The sequence below is a fragment of the Camelus bactrianus genome, chromosome 11 (genome assembly GCF_048773025.1).
Source record: "Camelus bactrianus isolate YW-2024 breed Bactrian camel chromosome 11, ASM4877302v1, whole genome shotgun sequence".
In the NCBI taxonomy this organism is placed as follows: Eukaryota; Metazoa; Chordata; class Mammalia; order Artiodactyla; family Camelidae; genus Camelus; species Camelus bactrianus.
This window is the reverse complement of record NC_133549.1, coordinates 79,373,856-79,399,179: the sequence shown is the minus strand read 5'-3', so window position 1 is coordinate 79,399,179 and position 25,324 is coordinate 79,373,856. Positions and strand designations below refer to the sequence as shown.

Here is a 25,324-nt window from a genome sequence, read left to right as displayed (position 1 = left end):
ACTTCCCACTGGCTCTGGGGGTGGGCATGCTGGTGGTGGGTGGGGGATGTGAAGCCACGGGGGAAGCCCAGTTCTGCAGCTGGGGGTCCAGCCCCGTGGAACATGACTTCTCTACAGTGAGTGACTCTGCGTGTTTCCTCAGTTCTCCAGGCCGGAGTTCGCCCTGCTGGCTGGAGAGGCCCCGGTGACCTTGCACCTGCCCGGATCGATTGTGGTAACTGCTGGGTTAGACGGAGCAGGGCTGGAGGGTGGTGGGGGACTGGCCAGCTGGGCAGGCCCCGAGGCCGACTGAGCTCCTCCAGACGCCTGCCAGCCCTCACCAAGTCACACTCAGCTTTGTGTCCCCCAGCATCCCTCTTCCCCTTTAAGAGGAACCCTCTGTAACAAAATCCAGCTGGTCCTCCAGACGAGGTCAGCCTTCATCTCCCCATTCAGTTGGAAAATGTTGTTTCAGGTCTAGTAGTTGCCAGCCACTACTCCAGACCCCAGAGCTCTGTTATGAACAAAACTGAGTCCTTTTCACCGGGAGCCCATGTTCTAGCCTTTAGGTGTTTGTCTCATTTCTGGGGAGGAAGAATCAATCTCCCTTCCCTCTGCTCTGCTGCCCCAGCCCAGGTGAACCACAGACCCATCAGGGGTTGTGACCTCTGTATGGAGAGGCACTTGGTACCTGGATTGGGGGTGAGTGACAGGCTGGCCCCTCCTGAGGCCCAAGGAAACAGCTTTGGTCCTGCCAGCCCACAGTGGGGACAGCCCTGCTCCTAGATGTCCTGGCGTGTGTATACCTGACTGGGACCCTTCCTGAACCAGCCCCCTGCAGAGGAGGGGAGTGATGGTGTAATATGAGCTAGTGGCCGCCCTGGGAGGAGGGTGGCAGAGGTCACAGGGTAGTGGAGGGAGGAGGGGCTGGACAGGGCCTGGGGCACCAGGGAACAGTGCCCCAGGAAACAGAGGAGTTGGAGGCTGGAACCCATTACCAGAGATGGGGAGGGAGGACCACAGTGAACCAAAGCCTCTTGTGCATTTTGGATGGGACCTCACTTTGAAAACACCTGTACATGAACCCCCCAGGTGACACAGGTGTGCAGGACGTGCAGGAACCAGGGTGGCTTAGAATGTGCCATGTGGTTCACCCTGCTCGGGGTCATGGGGGAAGCCCTTCCCACAGGGTCCTCAGACCTGTGCTGGCCCCTGGGTGTAGGAGAGTCATGGTGTGGCTGTAGGCATGGTCTCAATGGCACTGAAGCCACACCCCGTGTCCATCTGTGACTGTCTATTAATGAGGACATTCTGGGAAGGTCTGGACCCAGCCCCAGGCTAGGCTTTGGGGCACAGGGGATACTTAGCCCCTGTCCTTAGGAAGGCTGGGGACCTGAGCACAAGGTGTGGTGGGATTAGAGAAGGGAGTGGGAGCCTTGAACCTCCAGGCCACAGACAAGAGGTCCTGAGCCCGTCCTGGAAAACTCGTAGGAACTTGCTTTGTGGGGACGGAGGGGAAGAGCATTCCAGGCAGCAGGCAGTGTGTGCAGGGCGTGGGCAGACAGGCCGTGTGGTGGCAGAATGAAGGGCCATTCTGGGTGGCTGAGGGGAGGAGACAGTGGTTGGGGGGTGGTGGCTGTCGTAGCGGATGGCTCCGGAAGTAATCTGAGCGGGGTGAAGAGACAGAAGGCGGGTGCTGCTCTGCATCATTGGATGTGGCTCTGCTGATCAGTTTCTCAGTTCACCATCATCCTCTTAGCTCCAGCCTCTCTCTTCCTTGGATCTGTGCCCACCTGTTCTCACTGCTGTGTTCTCTGAAGGCCAGTGGGGGGTGGTCAGTATCAGGTTGTCCCCTACTCCTGGGGGTGGGTATATGATTGATCGATGTGGCCCTGAGCAGTCCTCTTGGGACGCAGGGCCCAAGGGGTCAGGGGGGATTTCTGCAGGGCAGAGACATCCATTCATTACACGTGCCTCCTCCGCCTTCCTGGCCCTGTTAGGGCCTGTCAGAGAGCATGGATTTGAGTCTGGCCCTGCCTTTTACTAACTGTGCAACTCTGGGCAAGTCCCTTACCTTCTCTGAGCCTTGTCTCCCATCTGCTGAATAGGAACCGTAAACATATTCATCTCTTAGGGTTGTTTGTCAGTTAAATGAGGCGGGGCCTACAGAGTGCTTAGCCCAACCGTTAGCCCATGCTTTGCAGTTATTGTTACAATGTATACTGTTCTTGTTTGCAGACCAAAAAAGGGAAATCCTATTTGGCTCTCAGGGACCTCAGTGTGGTGCTACTGAGTGGACAGTGCCTGGAGGTGAAGTGTGACATCACGTCGACTGTGGGAGCCGTCTTCAACGCCATTGTGTCCTTCGCCAACCTTGGGGAGCTCACCTACTTTGGCTTGGCTTACTTGAAAGGTACGGGTCTTCCAGGTGGCCCACTGCTGGCCTGGTGCCGCAGGTAACCCAGGTGTCTAGATACCTGAGTGCTATTCTTTCCAACAAAACTGCTTGAGACTGGCAGGCCTCACCTTGCACACCTAGACATTAGCCAGCATATCAAATCCTCCTGTGCAAATGGTCAAGTAAGTGCAGAGGATGGTAAGGAAATGGTGCACGTAAGACGTTGTGGCTTCTGTGATTTGCAGGGTCTGGTTGACCGATCTCAACGCCTTGAGGTTAGATAAGCAAATGGGAAAAATTTTTCCATCTAGGTGGGAATACAAAATGGTACAGCCATTATGGAAAACAGCATGGAGTTTCCTCAAAAAATTACAATCAAATTTACACAGTGATCGAGCAATTCCACATTGGCATACGCACCCAAAATAAGTGAAAGATATTTGTATGCCCGTGTTCATGGCAGCGTTAGTCACGGCAGCTAAAATGTGGAAGCAACCCAAGTGTCCATTGATGGAAGAACAGACAAGCAAAATGCAGTATATACATGCAATGGAATATTCTTCAACCTTCAAAAAGAAGGGCATTGACACATGCTACCGTGTAGATGAACTCTGAGGTCATTTGCCAAGTGAAATAAACCAGTTTACACAAAACACAAATATTGTATGATTCCACTTACGTAAGCTACCTAGAGGAGTCAAATTCATAGGACAGAAAGCAGAATGGTGGTTGCCAGGGTCCAGGTGGAGGAGGAAATGGGAGTTATTGTTTAGTGGGTTTAGCTGCAGTTTTGTAAGATGAAAAAGTTTTGGAAATGGATGGTGGTGATGGTTGTGTAATAATGTGAATATACTCAACACTACTGAACTATACACTTAACTGTGGTTAAGATGGTATATTTTATGTTGTGTGTCTTTTAACCACAATAAAAATTTTTTAAATGTTGTTTATCTAATCATACTGGACTAATGGAAAATCAGCACCCCCACCCCCTGGAGCCCAAGTTGAGAATCCATTCTGAAGATCCTGCAGGAGAGGGTTTTCACGCCTGCCCACCTCTGCCCTTCTGTTATGTTAACGGGACTCAACATCCATCTACTGCAAATATCCCTTTGTTGCAGACAATGCTCTTAAAACAGTGTGTGGAGGGAGTAATGGGACAGAGGCTGAGCTGGGATCATACAGGCCTTCAGGTTAAATCCTGGCTCTCCCAGCCCACCTTGCTCCATCTCATAATTTCTGTGTTTCTCTGTTCTCTCCCATCCCTGATGGGAGAAGCTCACAAGCTTGTCATAGGATCACTCAGCGGGCCATGGTGGTCAGAAGAGGGTCCTCCCCTCCCATAGTTCTCAGGGGACCTCCAAAAGGTCCCTCTCCCAGGTAAAACAGAACAACCATTACACACTTTGATGTGATCAACTGATGTTTGCTCAATCTTTTGTAAAGTGTGAACAGAAGAACCTTCAGGAAACATTGTATTTTTATTGATCTGTAACATGCAATCTTCGTAAAACCCCTGGCTTGTTCTGAGAGGACAGCCTTAAAGCTTATCCTCTGCTTTCTCCTCCCAGCCAGGTGTCCACCCCGGACCCTTTCCAGGTGGACCTTCTAGAGCTACTTAGCTTGGGCCTCCTGGGCAAATCACTCAACAGTGATCAGTCTGGGGATTGGATATAAACCCCCTTGGGAAGGTTTGCCAGTCAAGCTGTAACGGGGACCTGTCCATCCCTTGAGGAGATGTGAGCCACAGGGGAGGGTGAGTTGGTATGGGCATCAGATTCAGCAGCAAGGGCTGATGGCACAGGGGGCAGAGGTCAGGGCATGGTGTGGTGACACCTATTTGAACCACTCTAGACACCTCTTCCTCTGTCCCTCTCCCCAGCGTGAAGATACCCTTGGGAGGAAGGGCTGGTTACCTGCTGTGCCCCAGCAACCTGGTCCAGAGTGCCTCTGCACTGAGAGGACAGAGCATGGAGACGGGTGTGGAGCAGACTGTCAGGGGCCCCAGGGGGCAGTGGCCAAGGGGCCCACCTGGGTGGTTAGGGTCAAATTTTGCCTTGAGGAGAGCAGAGGGTGGAGGTGGGCCCATCAGTGGCTGGGGCCGGTTCAGCCTCCCTCCCAGAGGTGCTAGTGGCATTGAAGTCCGGAGCTTGGGTTGGTAGAGGTCTCAAGATGGCAACATTCAGGTCAAGAGACAAAGGGTGACCTTACACCCTGTCTTGGTCTTCTCGGGCTCCTATAACAAAATATCCTAGACTGGGTGGCTCAAATAACAGACCTTTATTTCTCAGAGTTCGGGAGGCTGGAAAGTCCAAGATCAGGGTTTGAGCACGGTCATGTTCTTGGTGAGGGCTCTCCTGTTGGCTGGCAGTCAGCCACCTTCTCACTGTGCCCTCCTGGAGCAGAGAGAGCGAGCTCTTCCTCCTCTTATTACACGAATCCTGTCATGGGGGCCCCACCCTCATGACCTCATCTAAACCTCATTACTTCCCAAATGCCTCATCTCCAAAGAGCATCACATGAGGGTTAAGGCTTCAATACATGAATTTGGGGGTGAGGGATACAAACATTCAGTCCATCCTACTGTGGCTGGGGAGACTTGGGGATGGCCTGTTTGATGCGGAGTGCTTGGTCCATTGCAGAAATGGAATAAATACTCATTTCTTTGTTTTAAAATTTTATCTTCATAAGATGGTAGCTGGAAGGCAGATGTTAAGTGGTATCTCCCCTGTGATAAATAATCGTATCTTCTCCACTAGGTGCTGAGTTTCTTTTCCTTGACTCTCTCCTCTTTTGTCTCCTGCTCTTGGCCCCTGGTAGACCCAACAAAGTTCCTTGGTACTAAGTTTCCAGAGGACTTCCTTCCTGCTCTCTCCTGCATTCCATTGACTCTTGTCTGACACTCTGGACAGAGCTCAGGGCTGTGGGTCTGCAGGGCGGTGCCTGCCCAAGTGCTTTTCCTTCTTAACATGCTCTACTTCCATTTCAGGCAAAGAGTTCTTTTTCCTGGATGCTGAAACCAGGTTGTGCAAAATTGCCCCTGAAGGCTGGAGTGAGCAGCCCCAGAAGAGGAGCGCCCCAAAGACCTTCACGCTCTTTCTGAGGATCAAGTTCTTTGTCAGTCACGGTGGGCTGCTCCAGTGAGTTCTGCAGACTTCTTGGTTTTTAACTTAAGGCTTTTACAGATGTCCAGGCAGATGTTAGAAATAACAGCTAGACAAGGGTTTGGCAAACCAATGTATATATAACTTAAACCGTTGTTTGCTGTTGGTCTTCTGTTGAATGTATTCCAATATGACCAAAAGGGGGGAAAAATCAGTGTTTGGGGACAGGTTCTGGTCAAAATGAGAACTTGCCCTTTTGTTTCAAACATACAGCTGTCAAGGTCAAAGTTCTGTCTCCCCAGACCCCAACACGCCCTGCCCCCCAGCAGCCCATGAAGATGAGGATTGGAGAAGAGGGTCATGGCTTGGGATTGGACCACTGTCTCTATTCCTTTGCTTACTTGAAGCACCATCTAACTGAATATCACTTTTCTCATTTGAACTGCAGCAACAACCGTCTCCATGGGTGTTGTGTGGAGTGACTGGCACAGAGCAGCCCTCAGGGGTGACAGGAGGCACAGGGCGGCTAAAGGAGGCTGCCCTTGTCTTTCTGGCATTGGCTTCTGGGTTCTGTTGACTTGTATACCCTCTTCTCTCCTTTCCCTGCTTCCCAGACTGAGAAAACCCTCTGGCTTTAGAGTTCCCCCTCTCCTTCAGCATTTCCAGGACTTTTATTCCTGCATTTCTTTCCCAGGCACAGCTGGACAAGGCATCAATTTTACCTGCAGCTTCGGAAAGACATCCTGGAGGAGAGGCTGTACTGCAATGATGAGATGCTGCTACAGCTGGGGGTCCTTGCCTTGCAGGCTGAGTTTGGCAGCTACCCAGAGGAGGTAGGGGTGGAGACCCGGGGCCCTTGCATGGAGTTACCAGAGTAGCAGTTATGGGATGGGGGGAACTGTTAGAAATGTGAACACTGAGTTGTATTGTTAGCATCTACCACTGTGATTAGGGTAAACTATATCCATCCGTCCATCCATCCATTCATCCAACAATCATCTATCAAGTGTTCTTTGCTAGGCTCTGGGGGATACAAAGATGAATGAGTCAAGTTTATACATTGTAATGTAGTTCTAATCTAAGGTCCTGCCTAAAAACAGTAATTTACTAGTTTATTAAGTTCCTATCATCACCGGCTTTCAAATGTTTGGTGCCATGGCCCATGATAAAAAGATGACAGACATTGTAACCCAACCCACACACATGTGTACATGGGACAGAAGTGAGGCAAATGTTTAGGAAATCAGATGCACTTTTTTCTATACACTTCGGCATTTCCTATTCTAGTCTAGATAATTTGAAATTGCTGGTTATGAAACACTAAATTGATTTCATAGCTTAGTAATCGATCGTAGGCTGCAGTTTGAAAAACACTTTGCAGAATACACCAATATCATCTTGCTTTCCTCCCAGCATCTGTTCAGAAGGTGCCGCCATGTCTGAACGTGTCTAAGACCCTCTTTATCCCCTCGCACTGCTGTGTGCTCCCTCCTAGAATTTTTCACCACCGGGTGTGGTTTATTCGTTTATTAATCAGTCTTGTTGTCAAGCTCCCTGTTAGAAAGGAACCCACCAGAGGGTAAAGGTTTTGTCTGCTTTGTTCTGCCATTTCCCCAGCACCAAAGTGGTGCCTCCAACTTAGGAGTTTGCTCAAGGGCTGTTGGTCTAAGGAGTGGATGGATGGATGGAGCACAGGCTTCAGGGACTGGGTAACACCAAGGATAAAAGTCACCCAGCAGGCAGGTCAGCATCTTGCTTGTCAGGGAAATGGAGCCGTATTCCCACCACCTTGCCCTCTGACCCCTCTTCCCTGCTCCCACTTCAGTCCCTGGGGATGGAGACTTCACCTTCTCCTCCTGGCAACACCCCAGCCCTGGTGGGCAGCCTCCCAGAGCTGGCCTGGACCCCGGAACCCCTCCCTGCCACTTGGACAAGCCTCCAAGCCTGTCACTGGTGACACTGGTATATCCTTGCTGTCTGCTCAGCCCCCAGTGCCAGGGTCCTAGCCGTCCCTAGGCCAGCTCTCCTGCCCTTGGGCTTCTCCCTTGGGGAGGTCTTGGGAGGAGAAGGGCCCGGGCACGTGGAGGCTGCTCTCAGATGGGGTGGGGGGGCAGTGAATTGGTCAACATCCTCGCTGCAGCCTGTAGGCCAGCCCTGTACACGGCTCATGTGGACAGGCGAGGGTGGCTTCCAGGGACAGTGCCCCAGGGAGCAAAGGCATGGGCCTGAGATTTGGAGTCAAATGGAACTGGGTCCAAGCCCTGCCTCTTTGGGTAAGTAGCTACGTGAGCTTGGGCGTGTTAATCTGAGTCTCGACTTTTTCCTCCGGAAAATGGAAATAATAGTAGGTCAAAGCTGCTGTAAGGGTGGAAGGCAGTGATGTATGTACAGGGCCCGCAGGTAGCAACTGCTGTCTGTGAGCTTCCCTCCCGCCTCCCCAGCATCAGGAGCGCTCTGCTAGCAAACAGCGTGAAGACTGACTGTCGGTCTGTAGATGCAGACAGGCGACGTGTAACCTGAGACTGAACTCGAGGGCTGAGAGTGGTGAGAGCTGTGGGCCAGGTCCGCTGAAGGCAGTGGGGAGCACTCAGGCCCAGATCCTCCTTGTGGGATCACTTGTCCCAAGGCTCCAGGGCCCAGACCTGTCTCTCGGTGCCCCATTCTGGCGGCCCACTGCGCCTGTCACCTGTCCAATTTATGACTGGCCTCACCTAGCTTCTGCCACAGCCCAGTCTCATCTTTCACCTCCAGCTTCTCTCCGGGATCCTTCCTAACCTCAACCTTGCCTGCTGCACTGGGGCCCAGTGTGGTTCCAAGATGTTCTCTGCTGCCCCCATGTGGCCCCCAAAGGCAGAGCTTTTCTGTTTCTGGATGTGTGTGTGTGTGTGTGTGTGTGTGTGTGTGTGTGTGTGTGTAAGCCTGTATAAAGGTAACAGATTACAGACACTCATTCATTAGTCCTCAGCCCTAATGTATGGAGGGCCTGCTCCAGGTTTGCGTCATCTAAGTTTGTGCCAGCCTTGCAAAACAAGTGTTATTTCCATTTGCATTTTAGAAGAATTGTGTCCCTGTGAGGTTAGGAAAGCCAGTGAGAGCACCGCCAGGGCTCACTTCTAGGGCCTTGCTTCGCTGTGTGCCAGGCACTGCGGTGGGCACCTCAAAGGGCATTAGGGGGAGCTCAGAGAAGAGACCCCCTCCCTGTGTCTGGGCCACTGCGTGGGCCGGAGGAGGAGCTGGCCTGTCCAGGGCTGCAGGGGTTTCATGCAGTTTTAGCTAATGCGCCTCGAGGCTGGGCGGCACCGCCAGTCAGATTTAGGAGGAACTTAGTGTGCCCTCCTAAGGGGCGGGTATTTTGTTTGATAAATGGTTCTGGTGCTGGAAAAGGAAAAAGAATTTGGAAACCACTGCAGTGAAAGACTGGGAGCCACTGATGAATTCTAAGCAGGGAAGTAACATGATTACATTTGCATTTTAAAAAGAGAGACAAAGACAGTTTGGTACAAAAAATAAATCTCCTTAATCGCATCATCGCAGCAGAACAACTTTCCTCTGGGAGACTTCTCTTCCAGCCTTTGATCACACGCAGGGATTTTTATGCAGTTGTAAACATTGTCACATTCAGATTGCATTCTGCTTTCTCGCTCAATGGTGCATGTATTCCCCTGGCCTTCCTAATGAGCATCTGGGATGGCCACACGCGATGCTTCAGCAGGACCGGAGCTTTCCTTACTTATTTGTTCTCTCACTCTTGGGCATCGCCCAGAAGCACCGTGTAAGTGGTAAGAATTACTCTTATTCTTGTTCCAGTTCCTTCTGATCTTTCTTTTTTAAATAAGTGACATAGAAATACCTGTTTGTGCTGGACTTCTTTGAGTTGCATGTGGACTTCTCTAGGACATAGTCCTAGCAATAAGATGAGAGGTCAAAGTCCTAAATACTTTTTTTTTTTTTAATGTTTAATAGACTTTTTTTTAGAGCTGTTTGAGGTTCACAGCAAAATTGAGTGGATGGAGCAGAGATTTCCTATGTACCCTTTTGCCCCCACACACGCATAGCTTCCCCACTAGCCATGTCCCCCAACAGAGTGGTGCATTTGTTGAAATTGATGAACTGACATTGACATATCATTATCCTCCAGAGTCCATAGTTGATATTAGGGTTTGCTCTTGGTGTTGTATACTCTACAGGCTTGAACAAATTTATAATAACTTATATCCACTATTACAGTGTCATTCAGAGTAGTTTCACTGTCCTAAAAATCCTCTGTGTTCCATCTGTTCATCCCTCCATCTCCCCCCAGCCCCTGGAAACCACTGATCTTTCTACGATCTCCATAGTTTTGCCTTTTCCAGAACGTCATATAGTTAGAATCAAACAGTATGTAGCCTTTCCAGACTGGCTTCTTTCACTTAGTAATATACATTGAAGTTTCCTCCATGTCTTTTCAGCTTGATTGCTCATTTCCTTTTCTCGCAGAGTAATATTCCATGGCTGGATGTACCAAAGTTTATTTATTCATTCACCTACTGAAGGACATCTCTTGCTTCCCAGTTTTGGGAGTCATGAATAAAGCTGCTATAAACATCCACATACGGGTTTCTGTGTGGACATAAGTTATCAGCTCCTTGTGGGTGGATACCGATGAGCAAATGTTGCTGAATCTTATGGTAAGAGGATGTTTAGTTTTGTAAGAAACTGCCAAAGCATCTTCCAAAGTGGCTGTACCATTTTGCATGTCCACCAGCAATGAATGAGAGTTCCTGTTGCTCCACATCTTTGTCAGCATTTGGTGTTCTGGATTTTGGCCATTCTGATAACATTCTGAATGATTTTTTTCATGCACTAGATTGCTGAGCAATGTCTTCCCCTTTTCGTCTCTGAGCTGAGCTCAGAGCCAGAGCCAGCATGCACCAGCTCTAGGCTGGAGGATTCTCAGTCCACAGCTTCGTGGGGACAGGCCTGTGCTTGTGTTAGGAGCGTGAGGGGGCCGTGGAGCTGTGCTCTTCCCTTCAGACCCCCTCATCCGACCAACTTGCCCATCCCTAGCCCTGAGAAGCCACATGCTCCCTACTCCCAGCTACCCTCTTCACAGGTAGTTGCCCTTGGCTGCGGGGAACTGTCTTGCCCAAGATTAGGCTGGGAGGGGCTGCCTGAGACCAGGACAGGCTGCTTCAGGAATACAAGGGAAGGGTCACCTTCTCCTTTTGCCAAGTCCTGCCTCCCTCCTTCCTTACAGTGAACCCTGAGACCACTTCTGCCAAACTTCTTCATTCCTCTCCCTGCCCCAGAGTCTGGACCAGGGAACCATCAGGCAGCAAGTGATGCTCAGTCATGACGATCTTTCCTCAGTTCCTGATGGGGCTGCAGCCTCCAGTCCCTGAAAGCGCAGATCTGATGAAGGTTCGGGCCTGGGGCAGGAATGGGGGATGTCAGATCTTCTCTTGCTCAGGGGGCGACTTCTCCATCACTTTCTTGCGGAGAGATGGTGCCACAGCCAAGACTTCCCTTGGGAGAGAGGACAGTAGCACATGCAGACGGAAAAGCTAATATCTCATATGGCAGAAAAAGATAGACCAGTGGGCACTTCAAAGGAGCATCCTTGCCCTGGGGACCTAACTGGGGTTTGACTGCAGTCAGGCTTCTGTTCTGCTCCGAGTCCCATCGAAGGCATCTTTATTGTGCCCTTTTTCTTCTGCATCTTTCCAGCAGGTTGAAAATACAGCCTATTTTCGAGTTGAAGATTACATCCCTGCAAGTCTGATTGAGAGGATGACAGCTCTCCGGGTCCAAGCCGAAGTCTCAGAGATGCACCGTCTGAGTCCTGTGCTCTGGGGAGAGGATGCTGAGCTGGAGTTCTTGAGGGTGAGGCCTTTGACTCTTGAGAGGGTATGATGGTGTTCAAAGGCATGCAATCAGCAATCCCCTTTGGAGATTTCTCTGGGGCTGGATGTACTCAGACCCACGAGCAGGTATGAGCAAGGCACTTAAGACTTTGGGAGGAAGGCAGCTCCGTCACCCAAGGAGAGGCTTCTGGAAGTAGATGGCATTGGAAGTGATTCCCCCGAATGAGTAGGGTTTCGTGGCTGGAGTGGGTGTAGCAGGGCCTTCAACCTCAGAGCTCACAGTCATGAGAGCTCTACTCTACTTTTCCATGAGTGGGAGACCACATTTCTCATAGAGACGTTTGGGACAACGGAAGTACAAAACTCAGGTGTGAGCCAAAAAACAAAGCCATTGGAAGACCTCAGATTTGCAGCCTTGTGGGCACCTGTTCTCAGCACAGCACAGCACAGAGGGTGTGGTCCATACATTTGGGTGCAGCTCTGGTCCACTCTGTCTTTGGGCCTTTAGCAAAAGCAGCGATAGTTCAGTCCTTTATGTCTGTGGGCACATACAGAGCCTCCGATGAATAGCCTTTGCTCACTGCATGACTTACACCTGCAGTGGGTCAGGCACAGTAGGAACCGGAGACAGAAAGGACATGCTCCCTGCTCCCAGGGAGTCCTCAAGTCTCCTAGGGAGGACAGACGGGTACCCAGAAGCATGCAATCCTGTGATAACTGCCCGATGGGAATAACAGCACCAGTTACTCTACATCAGGCTGGGAGGGAGTGGCTGCCCTGCCTGTGCTGATGGAGCAAGTGCAACAAGTAAGAGGAGGTCCCCAGCTTCGCCAGGGTGATGCACCTGGTGGGACATTTGCAGTTGGGGAGCAGTTTCAAAAGGAAGCTCCAGGCTTTGTACATTTCTCTGCACAAAATCTCCCAAGGCAGAAATATTCTGTCTGTGTTTTCTTGCTTTTAATCTGCCAAAGTAAGGTCTATCTTTTTTTTTTTTTTTTCCTGGTCGGTCTCTTTGAACTGTCTGCCACACCCAGCACGGTGTAAACCCTCAAGCCTTTCATTTGAGAAACCCTGGTAGAAAGGCACCCACTGTATTCCATAATTCAGCCTTCCCAATGTTCCCTGTCAAGAGCTTTCCCTTGACCAGGGACAAGTGGGGACTTTAAAGACATCAGCACGTCTGATGGAGAGTGGCCACAGGACCGCAGAGCCAAGGGCTCAGGTGTGCAGGGGCTCCTGCAGGTGGATGATGACTACCCGCCTCTGCCCAGGCCCCGGCTTAGAGTGCTGGGCTCACTGTGTCCCTCCTTCCTCTGGTTGAATGATGACAAGTGATTGTAAAGGAAGCCATCATCTCATAAGCAGAAACGCAGGAGATTTTTTTTTTAATTGAAGCATGATTGATTTACAAGATTGTGTTAATTTCAGGTGTACAGCAAAGCGATTCAGTTATACATATATATATTTCCAATTCTTTTCCATTATAGTTTATTACAAGATACTGAACATAGTTCCCTGTGCTATATACTAGAACCTTGTTGTTCATCTATTTTATATATAGTAGTTAGTATCTGCAAATCCTGAACTCCCAATTTATCTCTTCCACCTCCCCCTTTCCCCACTGGTAACCATAAGTTTGTTTTCAATGTCTGTGAGTCTGTTTCTGTTTTGTAAATAAGTTCATTTGTGAGTTTTTTAAGATTCCACATATAAGTCATATCATATGATACTTATCTTTCTCTGTCTGACTTACTTCACTTAGTATGATCATCTCTAAACTATTTTTTTTTTCCGTCTTTGATGGAAAACACTGAATAGATTTGACTTGATTTGCAAGTGATCTCACCAGTTTCAGGAAACACAGGCTTTCGTGGTTCCCCTCGGCGGTTGGCTAGGCTTGCTAATACTGAGCCTGCCCGCGGAGCAGACATGAACTAGAGAGGGCTTGGTAACATTGTGACTCTTCCTGTTAGGGCTAGTGTTTATTAACCAAGTCCTTTCCCCCATGATTTTAAGAGGAACAATTTGCTCGTGATTCTGCCCCGTGGAGATAATATAATTACACTTGGGTATATTCATCCTCCTCTCTTTAAGCAGTAACGTGTATATGTATATATATTTAAAATTGGATTTATACTATCTAGTCACTTTTGTGGCTTTTTTAATAATCCCATCCCTCTAAAATTTTGAATCTTTATTTTGAATCAGCATATGGTGTATCCTAAATTTTTTCTCAATACTCTGTTGTTTGGCACAGAAATTGTTTCAAATATGTGACTGTTTTAAACAATACTGAGATAACTTTTTTTTTCCTACATAAGTCTTTAGCTGCATTTGTGCTTAATTTTTTGGGGAGAGACTGTCATGAGTGGGATTACAGGGTCGAAGGTTAAGAACATTGTGAACAATGTTGATACCTATTGCTGACACCCTTCATGGCTGTCATTTGTTCCTTTCTTGTCCCCTCTACTAGGTTGTAAATGTCTGGAGAGCATGGGATCCCCAGAGACCCACACAGGGCCCAGTTACTCCATAAGCAGTTGCTGGATTATTTAATTAGAGCATCTCAGGGCTGTCTTTTCCATCATCAGATAGCTCCTGTTGGCCTCCGGGTCACGGATGACTAATTCTGCTAGTTCATCGTCTCACACTAGGAAAAGCCTTGGCGGAAGTCCAATTTGGGGAACACTGAGTAACACACTCTGTCTGCAAGATTCACAGCTACATTAGCATATCAGTCCTAGAACAACCTGCTCCAGGTTAACTCAGTATTTTCCAAACTTCTTCAGCCATGGAACCATTTTTTCCACCTAACCAGAGGTTGCAAAATATGCTGTTAAAATATTTTCTTTCTTTTCTGTTTTTTTTTTCTTTTTGCTATCGAAGTCACACCAGTTATACCCTATATTTCTCCCCCACTTAGCATTATAACATATGCATTCCCCAGATAATTACAAACGTTTTGTAAATATCCTTTGTAAAGCTTGCCTGATCATCTCTTTTAAAGCAGTGCTACCTTTAGGAAACCATTTACCTGCAGGAACTAACCCCTCTAACCCAATTCTGCAAGTCAGCACTGAACATCACTGTGATCAAGGGTTCGTCTTGATTAGCCAGTATGTTTTCTTAGGACAGAGTCCCAGGAGTGGAATTATACGGTCAAAGAATATGAATTGTTCTAAATTTCTTTTTTTCTTTTTTATTTCATTTACTTTTTGTTGTTGAGGTACAGTCAGTTTACAATGTTGTGTCAATTTCTGGTGTACAGCATAATGTTTCAGTCATATACATACACATATTTGTTTTCATATTCTTTTCCTTTATAGGTTAATACAAGATATTGAGTATAGTTCCTTGTGCTATACAGTATAAATTCATTGTTTATCTATTTTATATATAGTAGTTAGTATCTGAAATCTTGAACTCCCAATTTATCCCTTCCCACCTACTTTCCCCTCTGGTAACCATTAGTTGGTTTTCTATGTTCTTGAATCTGTTTCTGTTCAATAAATAAGTTTATTTGTGTCTGTTTTTTTTTTTAATTCCACATATAAGTGATATTATATGGCATTCTTCTTTCTCTTTCTGGGTTACTTCACTTAGTATGGTGATCTGCAGGTCCATCCATGTTGCTGCAAATGACATTATTTTATTATTTTTTATGGCTGAGTAGTATTCCACTGTATATATATACCACATTTTCTTTATCCAGCTGTCTGTCGATGGACATTTAGTTTGCTTCCATGTTTTAGTTATTGTAAATAGTGCTGCTATGTAAATCTCTTGAAGAATATCTGGAAACAATCTATATGTTCTGACAGTTTTGAGTACAGCAAGGGTGCTTGGTGGGCTGGGAGCCAGGAGAGCCTGGGTCCAGTCTTAACTTTGCAGCCCACTGGAGGGATAAGGGGAAACCAGTGAGATGGACCTAAGCAGATCTAAGGAGATGAAGGGACCCTCAGAGAGGAAAATCAGCAGTAGCAACACTGTGGAGGAGGAGAGGTGCCCCAGAAGATTCCTTAGCAGAGCATGGAGACATAGATATTATTATTTATTTTTTTATAGACTGAAGATGCACGTAATGACATTACATATATTTACTGATATTTCCAGACTTTATGGAAACTCTGTATTTTAGTCATTAAGAGTGAAGACTCAAAAGCAAACAGACTCGACGGAATATAGCTCAGTGGTAGAGTGCATGCCTAGCATGCACAAGGTCCTAGGTTCAATCCCCAGTACTGCCATCAAAAAATTAATTAATTAATTAATTAATTGACCTGATTACCTCCCTCCACCAAAAAAAAAAAAAAAAAAAAAAAAACACACACACAAAAAACAAAAAAAGGGAAAAAAAACCCCACCTGAAGAAAAAAAAAGGCAAACAGATTCATGTTTCCATGTTTGGCTCCAAGTGGGAACTCTGACAGATTGCTTAAGCTTCCTGTACCATTTTTTTCTTTGAAGAGAGAGAGCGCCACCTATCTTTATGATTGCTGTGAAGATTAAATGAAAGAATGCTTGGAGAACGTTCAGAATGGCACTTTACCATTTTAAGAATTTCGTGGCTCCGAATACTTCAGTATCATATCCCTCTCTACATAATTAAAATTTTTTTAAAAATACTAAACAATTAAAAAAATATAAGCAAGTCTAGCAAAGACATTTCTATTCTAATGGGGACTATTTTAATGTTTTAATTTTTTAAAAGATGTATCGTATCAAATTCTTTAAAAGAATTTACTTAGTTGTTTTGGGATGGCCTTGCTTTGTCATACTTTAAGCACATGCCTGGTCTGGCCATTGGATATTTCAGAACCAGAGTCCAATGAATATTGTTTTGAATGATGATGATGATGAAGATGATGGTGACAGAGTGTCTCCAAAGTTAAGAAAAGCAGGGAAGTTTAGGGGCCAGACACTTGATAAAGGTCACATGAAGAGTTGTAGGTTTTGCAGGCAGCGTGACCTCTCTGCACATATTGTTTATTAGCAAAAGGAGAAAGGTCAGCAGGAAGCCTGAGAAAGGAGCCTCTCAAAAGCCATAATTTGTCCTCATTTTTGTTACCGTGCCTGGGGATGAGAGAGATTGGACAAGGCAAAGAGCCCTCTGTTTGGGGGTAGAGATGGGGAATCAGATCTCACCAATGAAACCCTTATGAGAGTTTCACACACCTGGAGCAAGATGTCGCTGCTGTGAGCCCAGGTGCGTCAACCTTCTGGTGAGGACCGGTGTCCTTCAGGTGAAAAGGAAAATGATAGAGATGTGATTACCATTCAGACATAAAAACATTTGCATTTGCTCCAGCCTCCTAAGAATGTGGCTGGCCTGGTGCAGTCCCCAGCTCTGACTGACCCATGACAAAATTCCGTCTCCTAACCTGGTAAACTGAAAACAGGTCATAGGCTTTGGGGACCCCACAGGCACCTGATTGGTCATTTTCTCTGCAGGATGTTCATGGCTCATTTTGCTTTAAGAGTGATGCTGATCCTTTGGAAGGCTGCTTTCTGCGCTTGAGCCTCAGTTTTTCCATCTGTGAAACGAAGGGGTTGCATCAGATAATACCTCAGTAGACTCTGGAAAAAAGAACCCCTTACCTTGAGATGACTCAGAATAGTCTGAATTCTACAACCTTGTTCAGAATATTCTTCCTTTATTGAATCATTTTCATAACTGTGTTCCAAGTGTCTTAAAGTACTCCATTAGGAAAGGATTCCTTGGGTTAATAAAACAGGAACACATTACCATATTAGAGGTGCAGAGAAATTCTGTAGTAAGGAGATTTGTTTAGCTCAGTGTTTCATAACATATTTGGCAACCCTGCTCTTTTTTTCCAGACCATCTGTTTAAAGGTGTTTTTCATGGAGTGGTTTGAAATCCATTATTTTAGACCAATTTGCCTGTCTGTTCTAAATTGGCTTTTTTCTCGTTCCAGGTCACTCAGCAGCTCCCAGAATACGGTGTGCTGGTTTACCAAGTTCTCCCGGAGAAGACGAGGCCAGAAGGGGAGATGGCCTTGGGAATCTGTGCCAAGGGTGTCATAGTATACGAAGTGAGAAACAACAGCAGAATTGCAACTTTACGGTTTCAGTGGAGAGAAATTGAAAAGATTTTGGCTTATGTGAGTGTGGCTCAGTTGATACTGACCTGGGCTTCCTTTGCCTTTGATCTGTTACCCCTTTAAAGGAGCAGCGGGTCAGGTGATCTCCTAAGCAGATAAGCTCACAACCAGTCAGCTAACCTGTGCTCTGATGCACTGTGGCATGTTTGGAAGAATCTACCAGGGGATTTGAGGGTCCCCAGGAGACCATTTCTTCTCTACAACCCCTCACCCAGTCCCCCTTCACCCCCATGGACAGCGATTGGCCTAAAGGGCTACACTTTCCCTCTGGGTGAAGTTCTCTTAATTTGGGGAATCTTCTGATGTTGAGAGCAAGGACGGAGGTGGGGGATGGGGGAGGAGAGTGTATATTGCGGGTGCAGTGAAGTCTGTAAAGTTTTGAAACATTTTCCTTGTATTTTAATTTTCCCTTTGTACACATTGTGCCCAGGCATCCGGCCTGTCTCCCGTGGACTACAAGTGTGCAAATCTTTGACAGCTATTGAAACTATAAAAGCCTTATTTTAACGCCCCCACCCCCAAAACCCCTATTAAACGTACAATGTTTGAAATAACGTTTGAACACCACTCGCTGGAGTATTTATAGTTCCTGAATTTATTTACAGTAAATGTGGCATCAAAAACATGTGTGTCCCCAGAGCAGATTAATGTTCTAGTAGGTAATGTCCCCTCCTGTCCTGTGGGTCGGTCATCCCAGTCAGTATGCTGTTACTTCAGCAGTGATTTCATTATCAAACATAAAGTTTTGTGACTTGTGGCCCAGGAGAAATTTTAGTTTTTCTTTCTTTTCTTAATTTTTCTTGTGGTTTTAAAATTTTTTCACACTAACTAGAGCTTTTTTTTTTTTTTTTTTTTTTTTTTTCCCATTACCTGATTCTTTTGTTTTGGTTTTTGTCATCATTATCTGATGTTCGAGTTCCCTAAGTAGGACGTAATCAGTTTTATTCTTTTTCTCAGTGTTTCTTGTGTTTTTTCCATCTTAGCTGTTGAAGTTAACATATTGTTAAAGTATGATTCTTGATAGGATTTCACAATAAAGTATTGTTTGTCTTTAGGGAAAAAAGCTTACATCTAAAAATAAATGATGATTGAGCATAATTTAATTGAGTTCATTAAAGTGGCCTTTATAATATCAGGAAACTGACTTTGCCCCAAATATTTCTGACCTTCTGTAAAAATACTTGATATTTATATTTGTGAATGTTTCAGAATTTTAATGAGTCAGATTACTTTAATTCAACTGAAAGATTATTTGAAGAATTTTAATTGTTGAATTTATGCAATACTATTGCATCATTACTTCCTTTTTTTCTTTATCTCATGTTTAATTGTTCAGAATTCTCAGTGTAAGTTGTTTTAAGACATTTGTAAAAATGCAGACAACCTACAGAGTAATTTTGAAAAATAGAGTTCTTTGAAGCCATAAAATGTAACAGTCCCCAAAGTATTTTATATTTAAGTTGATTTAAGTTTTACAGATATTTATTTTCCCCATGACCACAGACAATTTCTTGATTAAAGCTGCAAATTTTCTCCAAACAAACCTAGTAGCTTAAAAACACCCTTGTCATTAATTAGGATTTCCATGTTCTGATGATCAGCCTCTTCCTCAGCATAAAGTTCCTTTTTTAATGGAAAATTCATCCTGGAAAGTGACATCATCATCTTCTTGCCATAAACCAGGCATCTTACACAGAAAATGACTTGAACTCCTCAAGCTTCTGCAAGCAAAATATGGGAACTCCAGGAACCATTCAAGAATGAGCTCAGGAAACTGGTTTCAAATTTGCCCAATTAACAGCAGAAGCCAAAATGCTTCAAACAATTGCAGACGTTCTTTTTTTTTTTTTTTTTTTTTTGTCAGCCTGGAGAGAAGTAGCAAAGAAAGGAGAGAAAAATGCCATTTTTTCAACGAGCGTGATTTGTAGGTGCACTGGCCGCCTGTCTATGACAGAGACATCATTTCAGAAGCCTCTTCAATCTAGAAAGCGTTCATTGTAGAACCAGGACCCCACCCGTGTAAATAACTGCTCTTGGCTATTAGCACTAGTTAAAATGTCTGAAGAGAAATCCATGAAAGCTGGGAGAATCCAGGCTCTGCAGGGCTCTCTTTAAGAGCAAGAATGTCAAGTTCCAAATACAAACAAGGTTTTAAGGTGACTGTTCATTTCAAATGAGAAAAGAAATTACCACAACTTGTGAATTTAAAAAAGCTTGAACAACTACCGCAAAATCACAGAAGCTCAAAAAGTAATATTCTAATTAATGAACTCCCTGATCAACTCTATAATTTTTTTTTCTTTCAAATTTTTGGTGGCATACGCTCTGATTACTTTTCTATGTGATACTTTATAATGTCATTTTCTCTACAGAGGAGAGAAACATAATTTAGTCTTTCTCCTAGCGAGGCTGATTGAAAGTTGTTTTTATTATTGATAAGATGCATAAAACACGCAGCTTTGCAACTGAGACGTACTTGCTCTTTGTGGTGCTGCTACAGGTTTCTGTGCTACCAACACAGAACAACCAGAAAATTCCATATTGTGTGAATCCATCAAGAAAAGAAAAAAAAAAAACAAAACTGTGTGCTATATTGGCAATGCAAGATATGCAATTATAAAGTATATCCCTACTAGGATAAAACTTCCACTTAATTAGGTGTTTTTGAGACTTAAATTAGTTTTCCATTTCTGATGATTAAAAATATTTCTCCCAGACTGGCCTCTGGGTCTGTGCATGTCAAACCTCGTGCTCCTCCTGGGCTGAGGCCGCATACTTCCGGTGCTGGGTACTGTAGGGCATGGTCAATTTCATATGGCCATTGGTCCTGTATCTTTATGCTGAGACTTTGGGTGAGTTGGTCCAGTGGAAGGAGTATTCTGGGATGCCTGACAATAAACTATTGCAGAAGAGACTGCAAACCGCATAAATAAATCCCATTAAATCTGCACAAAATGTAGCCCCATCTCGACTTCTCCTTAGTGAGCTCTGCTTCCCCACCATGCAACGTTACCTAAGGCGAGAAAAGTAAGAATCAGTTGCAGCAGAAAGAAGAGTCAATGGTCGTAATGGATTGTGGTGAAAGCACCTTACTTTCCACATTTTGTAAGAACACATGAAGACGTCGATTGCCAGGACCCTCCCTGGAAACGGCCTTCCAAGTAGGGAGCTAGAACTTTGGCTTCCTTAGCTTCATGGCACATCCGCCTCTATCTGGAAGAATATTATTATTCTGCAGGGATGTGTCAAATCAAACAAATGAGCCTGTGAAAAAACAGCAATGACAATAAAACTACTGGGGATGAAATATTTGAAATGGTGATCTGATGCTTTGAAACAAACATGCGGTTACAGAAGCACCAAGTATTTTTGTTCCGCAACAACAGGGATGTAAATAAATTTTTCGCACTTGTGCTGAAAGCCCTGAGATTCAAGTTATACGTCGTCTTATTCATAGAGCACCAAGCCGCTGTGAAAGCTGGCCTGCAGATTTGAATTTCCCATTAAATGATGTTATCAAAATGGAAAAAAAAATCCAAATCACTACAGTCAAGACTGTTGTCAGCTTTATGCCAAGAAAAGAAATCAAAATTCTACTCCCTGGGGTGTCTAATACCTTAGAGCGCTGATGTCCAAAAGGACAAGAGTTTGCCAAGAGTTTATGAGCTGGAAGAAAGATTGGCATGTGTGTGTGTGTTTGTGAATGATTCTCTTTTCAGATTTGTTAAAGAAGAGTTATTTGATTTTTTGGCACTCAATAAATTGTTTAATAATTCAAAGCTTAGGAAAAGATGACATTAATTTAATTTAGTTTTATTTTTGTAATTGAAGTATAGTTGATTTATAATATTGTGTTAATTTCCGGTGTACAGCCTAATGACACACACACACACACATATATATACATAAATACCTTTTTATATTCTTTCTCATTGTAGGCCATTACAAGGTATTGAATATTGTTCCCTGTGCTATACAGCAGGACCTTGTTTATTTTGTATTCACAGTTACTGTCTACAAATCCTGAACTCTCAATTTATCCCTCTCCACCCTCCCCTTCCCCATTGGTAACCATAAGTTTGTTTTCTATGTCTGTAAGAGTTATTCAATTTTTTTAAATGACTTACTTATCTAAAAATTTTTAATACCCGAATGAACTTGATATAAAATTGTCAAGACTATACAAAAACATATCAGTGCATACTGACAAAGTGGATGGATTCTAAGCAAATATTCCACTTTGGAACACTGTGCATAAAGCCAGTGGAGTTTAGGTATTATTATAATTTGAATACTAAGGAAGAATTATTAAAGCTGGTAGGACAGCATCTATGAATGTTTGAGAAAACACATTATATGAAAAAATATTAAATATAGTAGAGTTCAATTGGATTCAAAATCCATTCACATTCATATAAGGAGGGTCAACACTGTTAATAAAAGAAAAGAATATTTAGAGAATGCTCAAATTATTTGAAATTAGGTTAATGATAAAAAGGAGTTTCTTGAAGGAAAAGCAATGAATAGTTATCTGCCTTTTGTTAATATCTGACTGTGTGAATGGAGTTTCTTGGGATTGCTGACTCTCATGAATTAAAAGGGATAAGTATTAAAAAGGATCATGGGATTCAGGGAGCCCTTTCAAGCATAAACCCTGCATTTATAGTTGACCTTGTAGGAGCAAACTCAAGGTTCTTACTGAAATATGTAGAATAGAGATTTTATTTGGAAGTTATATATAAATTTATATATAATATAATCTCTCCTACTTTGTATTTTATTGTTCTTATTTAGAATTATATATTGGTAAAAGTTACAGATTTTGTTCCAAGAATTTTTTTCCCTACAGATAACCTAACCCCATATAGATAATCCTCTCCAGTGTATCCCAGTGAGCTGTGCAAATATCACTTTGTGTGTGGATCATTTTTTTAAATAGATACGTGTGGGCTTTGACGGTATAAATGTGGGGAAGCACATTTATGATGTGATGTGACCTCAATTCCTGCTGCATTCTGAGAAGTCTTGGTCTGGTCCCTCATCTGTAGAAAGAGCATAATGATGGTGCCTCCTTTGTTCTGTAGCTTTGAGGATGAAATGAATCAATACCCAGAAAACACTCAGAACAGATCCTGGCACATAATACCATGAAAAATGAAAATACATATGTGCTTTTGTCTTTTCTGTAACCCTGCTAGCTGAGATTGTACCTTCAACTTCTGGGATTTTGTACAATGAAAATTACAGGTATATTTACTGGCCTTTCAAATTGAGATCACTAGTTATCAGAGAAATGCAAATTGAAACTACAATGAGGTATTACCTCACACCAGTCAGAATGACCATCATTAAAAACCATCATCCACAAATGATAAATGCTGGAGAGGGTGTGGAGAAAAGGCAACACTCCTATGCTGTTGGTGGGGATATAGTTTGGTACAGCCACTATGAAAAACAGTATGGAGATTCCTCAAAAAACTAAAAACAGACTTACCATATGATCCAGCAATCCCACTCCTGGGCATATATCCAGAGGGAACTCTAATTTGAAAAGATACATGCACCTCAATGTTCACAGCAGCACTATATACAATAGCCAAGACATGGAAACAGCCTAAATGTCCATCGACAGATGACTGGATAAAGAAGCTGTGGAAAAAAAAAAAAATTTACAATGGAATACTACTCAGCCATAAAAAAGAATGATATAATGCCATTTGCAGCAACATGGATGGACGTGGAGATCGTTATTCTAAGTGAAGTAAGCCAGAAAGAGAAACAAAAATACCATAGGATATCACTCATATGTGGAATCTGAAAAAAGAAAAAAGAAGCCACTAATGAACTCATCTACAAAACAGAAACAGACTCACAGACATAGTAAATGGTCTTATGGTTACTGGGGGAGAGCGGGGTGGGAAGGGATAAACTGAGAGCTCAAGATTTGCAAATATGAACTACTATATATAAAAATAGATAAAAACAAATTTCTTCCATGTAGCACAGGGAACTTTATTCAATATCTCATAGTAACCTTTAATGAAAAAGAATATGAAAACAACTATATATATGTATATGTGTGACTGAAACATTATGCTGTACACCAGAAATTGGCACACTGTAACTGACTATACTTCAAAAAAAAAAAAAAGATGCAAAAACCCCAAAATGCACATTGAGGATTATATTCACTCCTTGCTGAGGGCCAAGCATGTAGTGAACACATTTCACATTCTTTCCAGCTAGCACACTCCTTGGCAGATAGCAAATGCCTAATAAACAAACATTTGATTTATGAATGAAGGGAAAAATTTAAAAAAAAAAAAAAAGGGATTGTCTTTGGTCTAAGAAAAAATATCGGGCCGTAGTCAGGCAACATCTGCCAAGTACCTCTGGATGCCTAGTCTATTCGTATCCAACTGATGGCTCCGCGTTTGGTTATTTTCTGGATAGTTGTGCTTCCGTGGATGGGTAAGGATGATCGATACATTAAAGTCTGTGTTTGCTTCCTTCAGCGAAAGAAGTTCATCATCACAAGCAGCATCACTGGGAAAAAGCACACATTTGTCACCGATTCAGCCAAGACCTGTAAATATTTACTGGGACTCTGCTGCGCCCAGCATGGGTTTAACGCTCAGATGAGCTCTCCCGGAGTTACACCTGGTGAGTAGACACTATCTTCTCAGTCTAGTGAGGTCTGGCTTTGAGTGCTGGGATATATCACGTGTGCTGTTGATCTCTCGCCATTGTTTCTTCTTCAGTTACAAAAGGGAACAATATAACATAGTGGTTTCGCTCATCCGTATTCAGAGTGGTCTCTGCATACGCATCGCCTGGGAGCTTGCTAGGGGTGCAGAGTTTCAGGCTCCTGAATCAGAATCTGCATTTGAAAAAGAACCCAGGTGATCTGGATGCACATGAACCTTTGGGAACCCTGGGCTTGAAATGTGGACCCTGGAGTCCAGTCCAGTAGAGTCAGAGCAGTGCCACTTACTTGCTGTGTGACTTTGGATAGCTCCTTGCCCTCTCTGAGCCTCGGTGTCCTCAGTTGAGCAGCTGGCTGTCTGGCAGGTTTTGCTGCACTCCAACAGGGTTGTGTGTGTGTGTGTGTGTGCGTGCGCGCGCTGCTTTTAGCTCTAGAAGGCATGTCTGGCATTCATGGCTCCAGGGGAATAAGTCACAGTACCTCCTGCTCATGGGTGTTTTGTTTGGTGCTGACCAATTCACAGGGGAGCTGTGTCACTGGGCCCTGGGGTCCTGGCTCAGGGGATCAACTAGGAAACAAAATCATGGAGCATTCAGAGGCAGAACCAAATACAGAAGATAAAGCTGGCATAGTCTTTGCTGCAAAACCAAATAAATATATAAATATTTTATTGAAATCACAGAGTAGTACTTCCATGATGGAGATGGTGACTGTAAATTGATTATGTCTTACCTGCTATTGCCGAGACCCCGTGTGAAACATCATCAATGATTTTATTGCCTGGTATCAGTGAACATTAAATATTCATAAACATTCCATGGGCTTAGTGGTAAAATTAGTCCTTTTAAGCCTCTTTTGCTCATATTATACTATTTTTTTTCAAACTGCGAATTCTACCATCATAGGAGTTTATGGGAATCTAACATTTGTACTACAAGGATTATTTTAGACAATTTTTCTTCTTTCTTTTTTGGGGTGGCTGTTATTTCATTTTATTTTGTTTTATTTTCTCAGCTTCAAAATTATTGACATGTTTAAGGTGTACAATGTGATGATTTGATACATATATGTATTGCAAATTGATTACCACAATAAGGTAGTTAACACATCCTGTCACACAATTACCATTCTTTTTGTGGTAGTAACATTTAAGATCGACTCTCTTTACTTTC

The 25,324-nt window shown here is 44.3% G+C and overlaps 1 protein-coding gene across 2 annotated transcripts in view; it reads left to right on the top strand.

Moving 5' to 3' along the window:
- The window catches only part of FRMPD2 (FERM and PDZ domain containing 2), a 122,831-nt gene that overhangs the window by 49,617 nt on the left and 47,890 nt on the right, over positions 1 to 25,324 (top strand). For both annotated transcript variants that reach the window (XM_074374351.1, XM_074374352.1), the window contains exons 9-15: positions 143 to 214; positions 2,218 to 2,392; positions 5,367 to 5,517; positions 6,176 to 6,314; positions 11,188 to 11,343; positions 17,261 to 17,446; positions 23,962 to 24,109. In XM_074374351.1, the coding sequence (XP_074230452.1) occupies positions 143 to 214; positions 2,218 to 2,392; positions 5,367 to 5,517; positions 6,176 to 6,314; positions 11,188 to 11,343; positions 17,261 to 17,446; positions 23,962 to 24,109 (1,027 nt within the window). The remainder of the gene's footprint in view (positions 1 to 142; positions 215 to 2,217; positions 2,393 to 5,366; positions 5,518 to 6,175; positions 6,315 to 11,187; positions 11,344 to 17,260; positions 17,447 to 23,961; positions 24,110 to 25,324) is intronic.